At 35.7% G+C, this 20,072-nt stretch overlaps 1 protein-coding gene across 1 annotated transcript in view; it reads left to right on the top strand.

Moving 5' to 3' along the window:
• The window catches only part of LOC133658776 (cytosolic carboxypeptidase 4), a 121,947-nt gene that overhangs the window by 17,952 nt on the left and 83,923 nt on the right, over window positions 1-20,072 (top strand). Inside the window, 2 exon segments of the mRNA XM_062061162.1 lie at window positions 5,938-6,069; window positions 18,616-18,709. Of these exon segments, the coding sequence (XP_061917146.1) occupies window positions 5,938-6,069; window positions 18,616-18,709 (226 nt within the window).

Below are 20,072 nucleotides of genomic sequence, written 5' to 3'. Positions count from 1 at the left end.
GAATCTTTTGCAATTTGTTTAATGAACAATGGAGACTGCAAAGAAGAAAGTTGTAGGTGGGATCGGTGTATTAGCGGCTGGCTGCAGCAACACAACCAGGAGGACTTTGACTTGGATAGCAGACGCGCTACCTTGAGTACAGCTTTGGCTTCCAAACATTTGATCGCTTGCCCGTACGTGCGTGCCGCTATGTGCATGTCACGTACGTAACTTTGGGGAAATATATGTTTCTTGCCGACTCTGATGGCGGCCGGGGTGTCGTCGAAAGCTACAACGCCGTCCGCCGCGCCGCTGTCCTCACCTGTCTGGGTTGACTTCCTCCGTCTCCGGGCCGCCGACCGCACCGATCATCGTGGTGAAGTCCTTCGCCGTGCCGTCGATCGCTGGAACGCAGGTGAGCACGGGTCGTGATGAGCAGATGAGGGCTGGCGTAGGTAGACAGCTAATGTTTTTAGCATAGCTCTGTCGAGGTCCCGTAGCTAAGTTAGCTTCAATGGCGTCGTTAGCAACAGCATTGCTAGGCTTCGCCAGGCGGCACAGCATTAACCGTGTAGTTACAGGTCCAGGGTTTGGTAGTATTGTTGATCTTCTGTCTATCCTTCCAGTCAGGGGCTTATTTCTTCTGCTTCTATCTGCAGTTACGCCCGATGTGCTATCACGTTAGCTCCGTAGCTAAAGTGCTTCGTCGATGTATTGTCGTGGGGATAAAAGTCACTGTGAATGTCCATTTCGCGTTCTCGACTCTCATTTTCAAGAGGATATAGTATCCGAGGTGGTTTAAAATACAAATCCGTGATCCACAATAGAAAAAGGAGAAAGTGTGGAATCCAATGAGCCCTTGTACCTAAGTTACGGTCAGAGCAAAAAAAAGATATGTCCTGCACTGCACTCTAGTCCTTCACTCTAACGTTCCTCATCCACGAATCTTTCATCCTGGCTCAAATTAATGGGGTAATCGTCACTTTCTCGGTCCGAATCTCTCTCGCTGCTGGTGTAAACAATGAAGAAATGTGAGGAGCCTTTCAACCTGCGACGTCACGCTACTTCCGGTACAGGAAAGGCTTTTTTTTATCAGCGACCAAAACTTTATCGTCGATGTTCTCTACTAAATCCTTTCAGCAAAACAATGGCAATATCGCGAAATGATCAAGTATGACACATAGAATGGATCTGCTATCCCCGTTTAAAAAAGAACATGTCATTTCAGTAGGCCTTTAAGTAACCGTAATGACTGCATGACAGCAGCCCCATGAAGACAATGCAACAGTATTTGCAGTAGCAAGATTTATATGACTGAGTTATGTAAAAAAAAAACGTTTGTTTTTGTATTTAACCATGTTTGTTGCTTTTTGCTGTGCTTTTGTTACATTGCAAACTATTTATAGGAGGTCAACTGGGAAGTTAACTTGCATTCAACTTTTTCAAAGCGCCAGGCCCCACTACAAAGGGCAGCTTGGTTGCATTTGTGTAGCTGTCAAGTCACATTTCAGGCACGGTATGTTCAAGAACATGAGAACCCTAAACATCTATAACACATGAACATAAACACTCCAGCAGGTCGTTAAAATCATTATTTAACTGTTTTGTTTATTTTGAATTACATAGCTCTCTCTTGTCTCATGTGCAGGTCTTCTGCCGCCACTTGTTCAGCAGGTTGATGCACAGTCCATCTTCACAAAAAACATATTTTCCTCTGCTTTATGAGTAAAACGTCCATTAAAATTAAACTGATGTTTCTGAATGTACCTGCATAATTCCGGTGCCAACAAAGATGTCAATGTTGCGGTTGTCATTGCTCATTCTTTCACAGGAAGGTAAATATCTAGTCAACTAAAGCTGTGATTGCTCCCTCAGGAGAAACGGCCCCTAAGCGTTTTCGAAGATAATAGCGAGAGCTATAAATGAATCAGGACACCGTTAGAAGGGACGCAAGCTCCGTGACATGAGAGTATATATCAGCCTTAGTCAGCCCTGACTTTAAAGGCCTACTGAAAAGACATTTTCTTATTCAAACGGGGATAGCAGATCCATTCTATGTGTCATACTTGATCATTTCGCGATATTGCCATATTTTTGCTGAAAGGATTTAGTAGAGAACATCGACGATAAAGTTTTGGTCGCTGATTAAAAAGCCTTGCCTGTACCGGAAATAGCGTGACGTCGCAGGTTGAAGAGCTCCTCACATTTCCCCATTGTTTACACCAGCAGCGAGAGCGATTCGGACCGAGAAAGCGACGATTACCCCATTAATTTGAGCCAGGATGAAAGATTTGTGGATGAGGAACGTGAGAGTGAAGGATTAGAGTGCAGTGCAGGACGTATCTTTTTTCGCTCTGACCGTAACTTAGGTACAAGCTGGCTCATTGGATTCCACACTTTCTCCTTTTCCTATTGTGGATCACGGATTTGTATTTTAAACCACCTCGGATACTATATCCTCTTGAAAATGAGAGTCGAGAACGCGAAATAGACATTCACAGTGACTTTTATCTCCATGACAATACATCGGCGGAAGCACTTTAGCTACGGAGCTAACGTGATAGCATCGTGCTTAACTGCATATAGAAACAGACGAAATAAGCCCCTGACTGGAAGGATAGACAGAAGATCAACAATACTATTACACTCTGGACCTGTAACCACACAGTTAATGCTGTCCAGCCTGGCGGAGCCTAGCAATGCTGTTGCTAACGACGCCATTGAAGCTAACTTAGCTACGGGACCTCGACAGAGCTATGCTAAAAACATTAGCTCTCCACCTACGCCAGCCCTCATCTGCTCATCACCACCCGTGCTCACCTGCGTCCCAGCGATCGACGGCGCGACGAAGGACTTCACCCGATCATCGATGCGGTCGGCGGCCCGGAGACGGAGGAAGTCAAGGTGAGGACAGCAGCGCGGCGAAGGGTGTTGCAGCTTTTGACGACACCCCGGCCGCCATCAGAGTCGGGAAGAAACATATATTTCCCCAAAGTTACGTACGTGACATGCACATAGCGCCACGCACGTACGGGCAAGCGATCAAATGTTTGGAAGCCAAAGCTGTACTCACGGTAGCGCGTCTGCTATCCAACTCAAAGTCCTCCTGGTTGTGTTGCTGCAGCCAGCCGCTAATACACCGATCCCACCTACAGCTTTCTTCGTTGCAGTCTCCATTGTTAATTGAACAAATTGCAAAAGATTCACCAACACAGATGTCCAGAATACTGTGGAATTTTGCGATGAAAACAGACGATTTAAGCTGGCGACCGTGCTATTCCAAAATGTCTCCTTCAACCCTTGACGTCACGCGCACACGTCATCATACATAGACGTTTTCAGCCGGAAGTTTCCCGGGAAATTTAAAATGGCACTTTATAAGTTAACCCGGCCGTATTGGCATGTGTTGCAATGTTAAGATTTCATCATTGATATATAAACTATCAGACTGCGGGGTCGGTAGTAGTGGCTTTCAGTAGGCCTTTAAGCTGATTGATTGATTGATTGAGACTTTTATTAGTAGGTTGCACAGTGAAGTACATATTCCGTACAATTGACCACTAAATGGTAACACCCGAATAAGTTTTTCAACTTGTTTAAGTCGGGGTCCACTTAAATTGATTCATGATACAGATATATACTATCATATATACTATCATCATAATACAGTCATCACACAAGATAATCACATTGAATTATTTACATTATTTACAATCAGGGGTGTGGAGGCAGGAGAGTTGGTTGTCATGTGAATAAAAACCCACCCCGATACATTGCTTCACTGTTTTGACCTAAAAGCTTTGGCAGGGTCTTAGTGTTTCGGCCTTGCTGGCCATGACCGTCTACCACTGTCTAGATCACAGGTGTCAAACTCAAGGCCCAGGGGCCAAATGTGGCCCACCACTTCATTTTATTCGACCCTCGAAATCCTGGAAATAATATGTATCAATAAAGTACTGTAACTTGTCTTACTAAATGTATTCTTTCTTTCTATTTTGGGAGAAACAAAAATATATGTACTCCATGTAATCGAAAATTATGTTAACTTAAATATTGTCTAATTATCCAAAAATATATGATCAAACATTCAAACCATTTTTAAATAGAAATAAATACTAATAATAATGATTTCAAAGCAAGTTATCCATCAATTTGTGCAATGTAAATGTATAAATAGATTTCATGGTATGATTGTGAAATTTACTGTGGTTTTTCCAGCATTTTTCTCTGAATGGAAAAAAAACTGTACATTTTCGCTGTAATAAACTGTGGTGTCGTTTTGCCATTTACAGTAATACACCGAAAAATCTACACTTGGTGATTTGCGATTAAAAAAACTGGCAGCTCAGGTGCCAAAATGTTACTGTAAAATTGCAGTTGTTTTTTTTTACAGTGAAAAAAACAGATGTAAATTTTACATTAAGATTCTGGCAACAAAGCTGCCTTTTTTTAAACCATAAAAACAGCAGTACTGTTTTTCCATTTACAGTAATATACACTAAATTTTGAGGTGAAATTATTGCAACTTACCATATTTTTTTTTACATTTTAGTTTTTAAAAAAAATTACTAATAAAATGCATTAAAAACATGTGTAATAATAGTATTCACTGTTAGAAGTGGCCCTCTGGGGCCAAACATAACTGCGATGTGGCCCTCAGTGAAAACGACATTGACACTTATGTTCTAGACCAGGGGTGTCCAAACTTTTTCCACTGAGGGCCGTACACGGAAAAATTGAAGCATGCGGGGGCCATTTTGATATTTTTCATTTTCAAACCTTAACAAAATATATGGATTTTTTTTTAACCTTTAGGGCTCCCGGGGACCATAAAGGGTCTCAGTCATTAAAATGTAAAAAATAAGTCAAATTATTATTATTTTTTATTTAACACCTACAGTAAATCTTTATATCAACTTCAGGTTGATATAAAGTAAGAAAAAAAAAAAAGGTTTTATGCCTTTTCTGTCAAAGACAACTTTGTTTTTTATTGTAAAACTGAAATATGCAGTATTTAGTAATTAGAGCCCTAAAAGATTAATAATGCAGGACACCATTGATTTTAATTATTTAATATTTTTGAGTAATCACAGTGAAATGTTAAATAAAATCCTACTAAATATATTTGGGATCCAAAAGGTCCCCCACTCATAAAGTGATACATTTTTATTAGATTTTTTTTTACTTTTAACACTTAAATTACGAGATCAACATCAGATATATCTGTCCATTTTACATTTGAACTGTTATTTTGTTTGTTTTATGCTCTTTTGTCAAATAAAACTTTGATGGTTTTTTATGGCAACCACACAATATATGCAATATTTTTTCCACATAAAACATTGTTAAGTGATATTTTTTAACATAGATTTTTAGTCTTTTTTTTTTTTAGCAATGGCAAAAAAAAGAAAAATAAACAAAGACAAAAGAAAAAAAAACAGCCTGCAAGGCAGCTTTGTGTCAACATTGCAACGTTTTCTTGTTAGATTTCACCTCATTCCACTTTTTTTAAATGTTTTTTTAAATTTTTGCAATACTATCAATTTTGCAATTGTTGCAGAATGTGTGGCGGGCCGGTAAACAATTAGCTGCGGGCCGCAAATGGCCCCCGGGGCCGCACTTTGGACACCCCTGTTCTAGATTGTTGTGGTTTACAAGTATTTTTATATATTTTTTAGTATATATTGTTTTTCAAATCACCTGACATGTATACTGTGTATATGTACATAATTTATCCATTTTTTAACGTCATTTTTTATACACATGTTACAGGTTATATACAGTATATTTTATTATTGAATGTATCAAATGTGATGAATATTTAATGGACCACAATGGAAACGAGCCTTTTGGCTTTTTGTGCCATCCATTTGCCTTTTTAAAGCATCACATGGATTCAATTATTTAAGATGTCATCAATCAATCAATCTACTACATGATGCAATGTGTTTTTTGCAGACCGCAGTATAGGTAAGAAAGCTGAGGAGGCTGGAGCTGTTCTGCTGACGTTAAACCTGCTCAAGAACAACATCCAACATGCCAAGAGGGCTGCAGCATGCCTCTTAGTCATCCAAGTGTTTGCTCAATCAGGTAAAAACACCAGGTACTCAAACTCTACACTCCAGGGGTGTCCAAACTTTTTCCACTGAGGGCCGCATTCTGAAAAATCAAAGCAAGCGGGGGCCTTTTAATATTTTTTATTTTAAAAAACAATACAATATATGTATAAAAAATATACATTTAGGCCTCCACTCAGGCTTGATCCCGGGGACCCCAAAGGGTTTTGGTCCAAAAAAATATTAAAAATGTGCCATTATTCAGTATTATCATTTTTTATTATTATTATTCAAGTTTTAAATCTCTAGATCAACGTTAGGTCTATCTGTCAGTATAACGCTTTTAAAGATTTAAGTTGTATGCTCTTGTTGTCAAAGAAAACCCTGTTTTTTTATGGAAAAAATACAAAATATGCAGTATATTTTCACACAATAACATTTTTAAGTGGAACGTTTGAGATTATAAAATAATTGGAGCCTTAAAAAGGTCAATAACTCACAACATTGATTTTAATTCATTATTATTTTTTGAGCAATGACACTTAAAAACAAATCACACTAAAATTATTGGGGATCCAAATAATTATAGTGATAAAAAATAAATTATATACACTACCGTTCAAAAGTTTGGGGTCACCCAAACAATTTTATAGAATAGCCTTCATTTCTAAGAACAAGAATAGACTGTCGAGTTTCAGATGAAAGTTCTCTTTTTCTGGCCATTTTGAGCGTTTAATTGACCCCACAAACGTGATGCTCCAGAAACTCAATCTGCTCAAAGGAAGGTCAGTTTTGTAGCTTCTGTAACGAGCCAAACAGTTTTCAGATGTGTGAACATGATTGCACAAGGGTTTTCTAATCATCAATTAGCCTTCTGAGCCAATGAGCAAACACATTGTAACATTAGAACACTGGAGTGATAGTTGCTGGAAATGGGCCTCTATACACCTATGTAGATATTGCACCAAAAACCAGACATTTGCAGCTAGAATAGTCATTTACCACATTAGCAATGTATAGAGTGTATTTCTTTAAAGTTAAGACTAGTTTAAAGTTATCTTCATTGAAAAGTACAGTGCTTTTCCTTCAAAAATAAGGACATTTCAATGTGACCCCAAACTTTTGAACGGTAGTGTATTTTTTTTTTTTTTACTGTTTACTTTTAACACAATAATCTCAAGATCAACTTCAGATCCATCCGTCAATTATACGTTTTATTGTTGTTTATGTTTTTCGTTTGTTAGTTTTTGGCCCTTCTTTTTAAAAAACTGCTCAGTTTTTTATATGGCAAACACAAAATATGCAACATTTTTCCCAAAAATATGTCAGATGTGACGTAATTGGAGCCTTGAATAGGTCAATAATTCATAATGACATTGATTTTGATTCTTTTTTTTTTTTAAAAGAAAGAAACAGCCTGCATGGCAGCTTTGTGTTATTAGAGGAAACATTGCAACATTTTCTTGTTACATTTCACCTGTTTGCTCTTTTATACCACTTATCATGTTTTTAATTTTTTTCATTCGTATTTTTAAAATGTGCCGTGGGGCCGTTAAAAAATTACCTGCGGGCCACAAATGGCCCCCGGGCCGCACTTTGGACACCCCTGCTATACTGAGTTAACTAGGATTAGGCGTTGTTTGTATTTGGAGAATTCCGGTTCCGATTTCCAACAATTCTCGATGTCAACCCTTTTAAGAAGCAGGGTCAACAATTTACTAGGAATCGCTCACTGGACTATTTTCAAGCAGTAGATACAAAACCCAAAACCAGTGAAGTTGGCATGTTGTGAAATTTGTAAATAAAAACAGAATTCAATGATTTGCAAATACTTTTCAACTTATATTCAGTTGAATAGATCGCAAAGACAAGATATTTCATGTTCAAACTGAGAAACTGATTTTTTTTTGTGCAAATAATCATTAACTTAGAATTTAATGACAGCAACACATTGCAAAACAAGTTAGCACAGGGGCATTTTTACCACTGTGTTACATGGCCTTTCCTTTTAACAACACTCAGTAAACGTTTGGGAACTGAGGAGACACATTTTTGAAGCTTCCCAGGTGAAATTCTTTCTCATTCTTGCTTGATGTACAGCTTAAGTTGTTCAACAATATTTTAGGCTTCATAATGCGCCACACATTTTCAATGGGAGACAGGTCTGGACTACAGGCAGGCCAGTCTAGTACCTGCACTCTTTTACTATGAAGCCATGCTGTTGTAACACGTGGCTTGGCATTGTCTTGCTGAAATAAGCAGGGGCGTCCATGATAACGTTGCTTGGATGGCAACATATGTTGCTCCAAAAGCTGTATGTACCTTTCAGCATTAATGGTGCCTTTCATTTCATTTTTTTCCATTTATTTCAGGCAATGACATAAAAAAGTACAAAGTTGACAACACATAATAATATAAATGAATATAGTGCAAAAGGTAATGTATAGTATGTAATGCATGATTGTCCAGTTTTGCCTGAAAGGGAGTGGGAAGAAGATAATTTATTTAATCCCACCCCCAGTTCTCCATTCAGTGATTATTCAAATGAGTTTCACTCTTACTTTGTTCAAGGATTATAATACAAATGTTGTATCATAGTGGCATTACCACAGGTAACAATAATTATTAACATAGCAATAATGGTAATAGACAACATAGCAACAATGGTAATAGACAACATAGCAATAATGGTAATAGACAACATAGCAATAATGGTAATAGACAACATAGCAACAATGGTAATAGACAACATAGTAATACTGGTAATAGACAACATAGTAATAATGGTAATAGACAACATAGCAACAATGGTAATAGACAACATAGCAACAATGGTAATAGACAACATAGCAACAATGGTAATAGACAACATAGCAATAATGGTAATAGACAACATAGCAATAATGGTAATAGACAACATAGTAATAATGGTAATAGACAACATAGCAATAATGGTAGTAGACAACATAGCAACAATGGTAAAAGACAACATAGCAACAATGGTAATAGACAACATAGCAACAATGGTAATAGACAACATAGCAATAATGGTAATAAACAACATAGCAATAATGGTAATAGACAACATAGCAATAATGTTAATAGACAACATAGCAACAATGGTAATAGACAACATAGCAATAATGGTAATAGACAACATAGCAATAATGGTAATAGACAACATAGCAACAATGGTAATAGACAACATAGTAATAATGGTAATAAACAACATAGCAATAATGGTAATAGACAACATAGCAATAATGTTAATAGACAACATAGCAACAATGGTAATAGACAACATAGCAATAATGGTAATAGACAACATAGCAATAATGGTAATAGACAACATAGCAACAATGGTAATAGACAACATATTAATAATGGTAATAAACAACATAGCAATAATGGTAATAGACAACATAGCAATAATGTTAATAGACAACATAGCAACAATGGTAATAGACAACATAGCAATAATGGTAATAGACAACATAGCAATAATGGTAATAGACAACATAGCAATAATGGTAATAGACAACATAGCAATAATGTTAATAGACAACATAGCAACAATGGTAATAGACAACATAGCAATAATGGTAATAAACAACATAGCAACAATGGTAATAGACAACATAGCCATAATGTTAAAAGACAACATAGCAACAATGGTAATAGACAACATAGCAACAATGGTAATAGACAACATAGCAATAATGGTAATAAACAACATAGCAATAATGGTAATAGACAACATAGCAATAATGTTAATAGACAACATAGCAACAATGGTAATAGACAACATAGCAATAATGGTAATAGACAACATAGCAATAATGGTAATAGACAACATAGCAACAATGGTAATAGACAACATAGTAATAATGGTAATAAACAACATAGCAATAATGGTAATAGACAACATAGCAATAATGTTAATAGACAACATAGCAACAATGGTAATAGACAACATAGTAATAATGGTAATAAACAACATAGCAATAATGGTAATAGACAACATAGCAACAATGTTAATAGACAACATAGCAACAATGGTAATAGACAACATAGCAATAATGGTAATAGACAACATAGCAATAATGGTAATAGACAACATAGCAATAATGTTAATAGACAACATAGCAACAATGGTAATAGACAACATAGCAATAATGGTAATAAACAACATAGCAACAATGGTAATAGACAACATAGCAATAATGTTAATAGACAACATAGCAACAATGGTAATAGACAACATAGCAATAATGGTAATAGACAACATAGCAATAATGGTAATAGACAACATAGCAACAATGGTAATAGACAACATAGTAATAATGGTAATAAACAACATAGCAATAATGGTAATAGACAACATAGCAATAATGTTAATAGACAACATAGCAACAATGGTAATAGACAACATAGCAATAATGGTAATAGACAACATAGCAATAATGGTAATAGACAACATAGCAACAATGGTAATAGACAACATATTAATAATGGTAATAAACAACATAGCAATAATGGTAATAGACAACATAGCAATAATGTTAATAGACAACATAGCAACAATGGTAATAGACAACATAGCAATAATGGTAATAGACAACATAGCAATAATGGTAATAGACAACATAGCAATAATGGTAATAGACAACATGGCAATAATGTTAATAGACAACATAGCAACAATGGTAATAGACAACATAGCAATAATGGTAATAAACAACATAGCAACAATGGTAATAGACAACATAGCCATAATGTTAATAGACAACATAGCAACAATGGTAATAGACAACATAGCAACAATGGTAATAGACAACATAGCAATAATGGTAATAGACAACATAGCAATAATGGTAATAGACAACATAGCAACAATGGTAGTAGACAACATAGCAATAATGGTAATAGACAACATAGCAACAATGGTAATAGACAACATAGCAATAATGGTAATAGACAACATAGCAACAATGGTAATAGACAACATAGCAACAATGGTAATAGACAACATAGCAATAATGGTAATAGACAACATAGCAATAATGGTAATAGACAACATAGCAACAATGGTAATAGACAACATAGCAACAATGGTAATAGACAACATAGCAATAATGGTAATAGACAACATAGCAATAATGGTAATAGACAACATAGCCACAATGGTAATAGACAACATAGCAACAATGGTAATAGACAACATAGCAATAATGGTAATAGACAACATAGCAACAATGGTAATAGACAACATAGCAACAATGGTAATAGACAACATGGTAATAGACAACATGGTAATAATGGTAATAAACAACATAGCAATAATGGTAATAGACAACATAGCAATAATGTTAATAGACAACATAGCAACAATGGTAATAGACAACATAGCAATAATGGTAATAGACAACATAGCAATAATGGTAATAGACAACATAGCAACAATGGTAATAGACAACATAGTAATAATGGTAATAAACAACATAGCAATAATGGTAATAGACAACATAGCAATAATGTTAATAGACAACATAGCAACAATGGTAATAGACAACATAGCAATAATGGTAATAGACAACATAGCAACAATGGTAATAGACAACATATTAATAATGGTAATAAACAACATAGCAATAATGGTAATAGACAACATAGCAATAATGTTAATAGACAACATAGCAACAATGGTAATAGACAACATAGCAATAATGGTAATAGACAACATAGCAATAATGGTAATAGACAACATAGCAATAATGGTAATAGACAACATGGCAATAATGTTAATAGACAACATAGCAACAATGGTAATAGACAACATAGCAATAATGGTAATAAACAACATAGCAACAATGGTAATAGACAACATAGCCATAATGTTAATAGACAACATAGCAACAATGGTAATAGACAACATAGCAATAATGGTAATAGACAACATAGCAATAATGGTAATAGACAACATAGCAACAATGGTAGTAGACAACATAGCAATAATGGTAATAGACAACATAGCAACAATGGTAATAGACAACATAGCAATAATGGTAATAGACAACATAGCAACAATGGTAATAGACAACATAGCAACAATGGTAATAGACAACATAGCAATAATGGTAATAGACAACATAGCAATAATGGTAATAGACAACATAGCAACAATGGTAATAGACAACATAGCAACAATGGTAATAGACAACATAGCAATAATGGTAATAGACAACATAGCAATAATGGTAATAGACAACATAGCCACAATGGTAATAGACAACATAGCAACAATGGTAATAGACAACATAGCAATAATGGTAATAGACAACATAGCAACAATGGTAATAGACAACATAGCAACAATGGTAATAGACAACATGGTAATAGACAACATGGTAATAATGGTAATAAACAACATAGCAATAATGGTAATAGACAACATAGCAATAATGTTAATAGACAACATAGCAACAATGGTAATAGACAACATAGCAATAATGGTAATAGACAACATAGCAATAATGGTAATAGACAACATAGCAACAATGGTAATAGACAACATAGTAATAATGGTAATAAACAACATAGCAATAATGGTAATAGACAACATAGCAATAATGTTAATAGACAACATAGCAACAATGGTAATAGACAACATAGCAATAATGGTAATAGACAACATAGCAATAATGGTAATAGACAACATAGCAATAATGTTAATAGACAACATAGCAACAATGGTAATAGACAACATAGCAATAATGGTAATAAACAACATAGCAACAATGGTAATAGACAACATAGCAATAATGTTAATAGACAACATAGCAACAATGGTAATAGACAACATAGCAACAATGGTAATAGACAACATAGCAATAATGGTAATAGACAACATAGCAATAATGGTAATAGACAACATAGCAATAATGGTAATAGACAACATAGCAACAATGGTAATAGACAACATAGCAAAAATGGTAATAGACAACATAGCAACAATGGTAATAGACAACATAGCAACAATGGTAATAGACAACATAGCAACAATGGTAATAGACAACATAGCCACAATGGTAATAGACAACATAGCAACAATGGTAATAGACAACATAGCAATAATGGTAATAGACAACATAGCAACAATGGTAATAGACAACATAGCAACAATGGTAATAGACAACCTAGTAATAATGGTAATAGACAACATAGCAATAATGGTAATAGACAACATAGCAATAATGGTAATAGACAACATAGCAATAATGGTAATAGACAACATAGCAACAATGGTAATAGACAACATAGCAAAAATGGTAATAGACAACATAGCAACAATGGTAATAGACAACATAGCAACAATGGTAATAGACAACATAGCAATAATGGTAATAGACAACATAGCAATAATGGTAATAGACAACATAGCAACAATGGTAGTAGACAACATAGCAATAATGGTAATAGACAACATAGCAACAATGGTAATAGACAACATAGCAATAATGGTAATAGACAACATAGCAACAATGGTAATAGACAACATAGCAACAATGGTAATAGACAACATAGCAATAATGGTAATAGACAACATAGCAATAATGGTAATAGACAACATAGCAACAATGGTAATAGACAACATAGCAACAATGGTAATAGACAACATAGCAATAATGGTAATAGACAACATAGCAATAATGGTAATAGACAACATAGCCACAATGGTAATAGACAACATAGCAACAATGGTAATAGACAACATAGCAATAATGGTAATAGACAACATAGCAACAATGGTAATAGACAACATAGCAACAATGGTAATAGACAACATGGTAATAGACAACATGGTAATAATGGTAATAAACAACATAGCAATAATGGTAATAGACAACATAGCAATAATGTTAATAGACAACATAGCAACAATGGTAATAGACAACATAGCAATAATGGTAATAGACAACATAGCAATAATGGTAATAGACAACATAGCAACAATGGTAATAGACAACATAGTAATAATGGTAATAAACAACATAGCAATAATGGTAATAGACAACATAGCAATAATGTTAATAGACAACATAGCAACAATGGTAATAGACAACATAGCAATAATGGTAATAGACAACATAGCAACAATGGTAATAGACAACATATTAATAATGGTAATAAACAACATAGCAATAATGGTAATAGACAACATAGCAATAATGTTAATAGACAACATAGCAACAATGGTAATAGACAACATAGCAATAATGGTAATAGACAACATAGCAATAATGGTAATAGACAACATAGCAATAATGGTAATAGACAACATGGCAATAATGTTAATAGACAACATAGCAACAATGGTAATAGACAACATAGCAATAATGGTAATAAACAACATAGCAACAATGGTAATAGACAACATAGCCATAATGTTAATAGACAACATAGCAACAATGGTAATAGACAACATAGCAATAATGGTAATAGACAACATAGCAATAATGGTAATAGACAACATAGCAACAATGGTAGTAGACAACATAGCAATAATGGTAATAGACAACATAGCAACAATGGTAATAGACAACATAGCAATAATGGTAATAGACAACATAGCAACAATGGTAATAGACAACATAGCAACAATGGTAATAGACAACATAGCAATAATGGTAATAGACAACATAGCAATAATGGTAATAGACAACATAGCAACAATGGTAATAGACAACATAGCAACAATGGTAATAGACAACATAGCAATAATGGTAATAGACAACATAGCAATAATGGTAATAGACAACATAGCCACAATGGTAATAGACAACATAGCAACAATGGTAATAGACAACATAGCAATAATGGTAATAGACAACATAGCAACAATGGTAATAGACAACATAGCAACAATGGTAATAGACAACATGGTAATAGACAACATGGTAATAATGGTAATAAACAACATAGCAATAATGGTAATAGACAACATAGCAATAATGTTAATAGACAACATAGCAACAATGGTAATAGACAACATAGCAATAATGGTAATAGACAACATAGCAATAATGGTAATAGACAACATAGCAACAATGGTAATAGACAACATAGTAATAATGGTAATAAACAACATAGCAATAATGGTAATAGACAACATAGCAATAATGTTAATAGACAACATAGCAACAATGGTAATAGACAACATAGCAATAATGGTAATAGACAACATAGCAATAATGGTAATAGACAACATAGCAATAATGTTAATAGACAACATAGCAACAATGGTAATAGACAACATAGCAATAATGGTAATAAACAACATAGCAACAATGGTAATAGACAACATAGCAATAATGTTAATAGACAACATAGCAACAATGGTAATAGACAACATAGCAACAATGGTAATAGACAACATAGCAATAATGGTAATAGACAACATAGCAATAATGGTAATAGACAACATAGCAACAATGGTAATAGACAACATAGCAAAAATGGTAATAGACAACATAGCAACAATGGTAATAGACAACATAGCAACAATGGTAATAGACAACATAGCAACAATGGTAATAGACAACATAGCCACAATGGTAATAGACAACATAGCAACAATGGTAATAGACAACATAGCAATAATGGTAATAGACAACATAGCAACAATGGTAATAGACAACATAGCAACAATGGTAATAGACAACCTAGTAATAATGGTAATAGACAACATAGCAATAATGGTAATAGACAACATAGCAATAATGGTAATAGACAACATAGCAATACTGGTAATAGACAACATAGCAATAATGGTAATAGACAACATAGCAACAATGATAATAGACAACATAGCAATAATGGTAATAGACAACATAGCAATAATGGTAATAGACAACATAGCAATAATGGTAATAGACAACATAGCAATAATGCTAATAGACAACATAGCAACAATGGTAATAGACAACATAGCAATAATGGTAATAAACAAAATAGCAACAATGGTAAGGAAACATTGAGCACATGTTAACACTTTGAGACAGAGTACAGCAGCAGATCAAATTAAAGACCCTCATCTCTATATTTGAACCAGGCCCCATGTTTGTATAATAGTTTAAATGGATTAATAGTTTGGCATTGCTTGTGTTGTAAGTCCAGTTAGTTCCATAGTTTTACTCCGCATACAGACACACAAAAACATAGTTTTACTCCGCATACAGACACACAAAAACATAGTTTTACTCCGCATACAGACACACAAAAACATAGTTTTACTCCGCATACAGACACACAAAAACATAGTTTTACTCCGCATACAGACACACAAAAACATAGTTTTACTCCGCATACAGACACACAAAAACATAGTTTTACTCCGCATACAGACACACAAAAACGTTTACGAGTGGATTGAGCTCTCGGCAATAAGAAATATCCAAAGCCTCTCAAGTTATGAGCCTGCACTCGTCTTATAAAAAAACTTTGTAGATTAGGCGGCAATAATTTGTTAAATGCTTTATATAAGATTATTAATGTATTATATTTAACAAAGTCATCAAATTTGAGCAACTTTGATTGCATAAACAGATGATGAGTATGTTCTAAATAACCAACGTTGTGAATGATCCGCACTGCTCTTTTCTGTAATATGATCAGAGGATGAATTGTGTTGTGGTAAGTATTCCCCCATACTTCAACACAGTATGTAACGTATGGCAGTACCAAGGTGCAGTATAGAGTATGCAGTTCATTTTCATTGAGGTATAGTTTTGCTTTGTTTATAATTGAGAGGCTTTTGGAGATTTTTGTTTTAATGTGTCTGACATGAGCTTTCCATGATAGTTTACTATCAATTATTACTCCCAAAAATGTATTCTCATTTACGATTTCAATTTGGGTACCATCAATACTTATTTTCTGTTCAGACATTATGTTGCGATTCCCGAACATCACTATCTTAGTTTTATTTATATTCAAAGATAATTTATTTGTGTCTATCCATTTTTTTACTATGTTTAGTTCTGTGTTTACTGTATTTATGAGCTCGTTATAGTCATCACTACTGTAGAATATATTTGTGTCATCTGCAAATAGTATAAATTTCAGTATTTTGGATGTATTAAACATATCATTAATATATACATTAAACAGTTTGGCCCCAACACGGACCCTTGGGGGACACCACAAGCAATGCCAAGAGTATCAGATAAAAATTGACCCATTTTAACAAATTGTACCCTCCCTGTTAAATAACTTTTTAACCAGCCAGCCCCCTAATTCCATATCTTCCCATTTTATCTAGTAGAATTGTGTAAGTTACCCATGTCTTGGGCACTAATACACCCCCATACCATCACACATGCTGCCTTTTCAACATTGCGCCTATAACAGTCCGGATGATTATTTTCCTCTTTGTTCGGGAGCACACGACGTCCACAGTTTCCAAAAACAATTTTAAATGTGGACTCGTCAGACCACAGAACACTTTTCCACTTTGTATCAGTCCATATTAGATGAGCTCGGGCTCAGCGAAGCTGGCGGCGTTTCTGGGTGTTGTTGATAAATGGCTTTGACTTTGCATAGTGGAGTTTTAACTTGCACTTACAGATGTAGCGACCGACTGTAGTTACTGACAGTGGGTTTCTGAAGTGTTCCTGAGCCCATGTGGTGATATCCGGAGTTCCGCCTGAGGGATCTAAGTTAGCTGCTTACGTGCAGTGATTTTTCCAGATCCTCTCAACCTTTTGAAAATATTACTGACCGAAGATGGTGAAATCCCTAAATTCCTTGCAATAGCTGGTTGAGAAATGTTCTTAAGCAATTTGCTCAGGCATTTGTTGACAAAGTGGTGACCCTCCACCCGTCCTTGTTTGTGAATGACTGAGCATTTCATGGAAGCTGCTTTTATACCCAATCATGGCACCCACCTGTTCCCAATTAGCCTGTTGACCTGTGGGATGTTCCAAATAAGGGTAATGATGAGCATTCCTCAACTTTCTCAGTCTTTTTTGCTGCTTGTGCCAGCTTTTTTGAAACATGTTGCAGGCATCGAATTCCAAATGAGCTAATATTTGCAAAAAATAACCTTTTCCAGTTTGAATGTTAAATATCTTGTCTTTGCAGTCTATCCAATTGAATATAGGTTGAAAAGGATGAGCAAATCATTGTATTCTCTTTTTATTTACTTTACTGTGTGACAACTCTGTGTCGCAGAGTACACACACTGGTTTTGTAGTTGCTTATTCTGAGCTTATTCTTTTTTTTTTGTGTGTAAATGTGTATCATTGTTAAATATGTATAATCTGTACTATTAAACTGGTCACACAAAATGGTTGATGGTTTGATGGTTGATTATAAGACCGAAATAAACTTATTTCATTCTTATTCTGAGCAAATAAAATAGGAATGGACATTTATAAAATGGAAGATTCTTGTAGGACTTCAGTGCTCTAAGAAAATGTTCAAGTGTTAGGGTACGTTAGCTTTGTTTAGCTTTCCTAAAAACTATTCTGACAAATGTATTTGTTAGCATTCTTAATTATTGTGTTTTATTTTGTTACAGTTTCCACAGCAACTCTAATCGGCTCCAACCAAGGGCAGGATGTCATTTACCGCCTTATGCCTCGTTATACCACCAAGAATCTGCAAACAATCAAGTATGTACCGAGAATGCATGCGTTATGCACTAACTGAACCTTTTACAGGCCTACTGAAAGCCACTACTACCGACCACGCAGTCTGATAGTTTATATATCAATGATGAAATCTTAACATTGCAACACATGCCAATACGGCCGGGTTAACTTATAAATTGCAATTTAAAATTTCCCGCGAAATATTCTGCTGAAAACGTCTCGGTATGATGACGTTTGCGCGTGACGTCACGGATTGTAGCGGACATTTTGGGACAGCATTGTGGCCAGCTATTAAGTCGTCTGTTTTCATCGCCAAATTCCACAGTATTCTGGACATCTGTGTTGGTGAATCTTTTGTAATTTGTTTAATGAACAATGAAGACAGCAAAGAAGAAAGCTGTAGGTGGGAAGCGGTGTATTAGCGGCCGGCTGCAGCAACACAACCAGGAGGACTTTGAGTTGGATAGCAGATGCGCTACCGTGAGTATGCAGCTTTGGCTTCCAAACATTTGATCGCTTGCCCGTACGTGCGTGCCGCTATGTGCATGTCACGTACGTAACTTTGGGGAAATATATGTGCTGTATGAACTTTACGGAGGTGAACAGTACTTTGGGCTGTGGGATTGGGTGTGTTGTGCGGGTGTTTGAGTTGTATTGGCGGGTTATATGGACGGGAGGGGGGAGGTGTTTGTTATGTGGCATATTAAATATAAGCCTGGTTGTGTTGTGGCTAATAGAGTATATATATCCATCCATCCATCCATTTTCTACCGCTTATTCCCTTCGGGGTCGCAGGGGGCGCTGGAGCCTATCTCAGCTACAATCGGGCGGAAGGCGGTGTACACCCTGGACAAGTCGCCACCTCATCGCAGGGCCAACACAGATAGACAGACAACATTCACACACTAGGGCCAATTTAGTGTTGCCAATCAACCTATCCCCAGGTGCATGTCTTTGGAGGTGGGAGGAAGCCGGAGTTCCCGGAGGGAACCCACGCAGTCACGGGGAGAACATGCAAACTCCACACAGAAAGATCCAGAGCCCGGGATTGAACCCAAGACTACTCAGACCTTGGTATTGTGAGGCAGACGCACTAACCCCTCTGCCACCGTGATGCCCGAGTATATATATATAGCATGTGTAAGTACGTCTTGTGTTTATTTACTGTTTTAGTCATTCCCAGCTGAATATCAGGTCCCACCCGCCTCTCACAGCATCTTCCCTATATGAATCGCTCCCACTGCCCTCTAATCCTTCACTCTCACTTTCCTCATCCACGAATCTTTCATCCTCGCTCAAATTAATGGGGTAATCGTCGCTTTCTCGGTCCGAATCGCTCTCGCTGCTGGTGGCCATGATTGTAAACAATGTGCAGATGTGAGGA

Source organism: Entelurus aequoreus, linkage group LG10, assembly GCF_033978785.1.
Source record: "Entelurus aequoreus isolate RoL-2023_Sb linkage group LG10, RoL_Eaeq_v1.1, whole genome shotgun sequence".
Taxonomy (NCBI): Eukaryota; Metazoa; Chordata; class Actinopteri; order Syngnathiformes; family Syngnathidae; genus Entelurus; species Entelurus aequoreus.
Note: the sequence above shows the minus strand (reverse complement) of the source record. Positions and strands in the feature narration are given on the sequence as shown.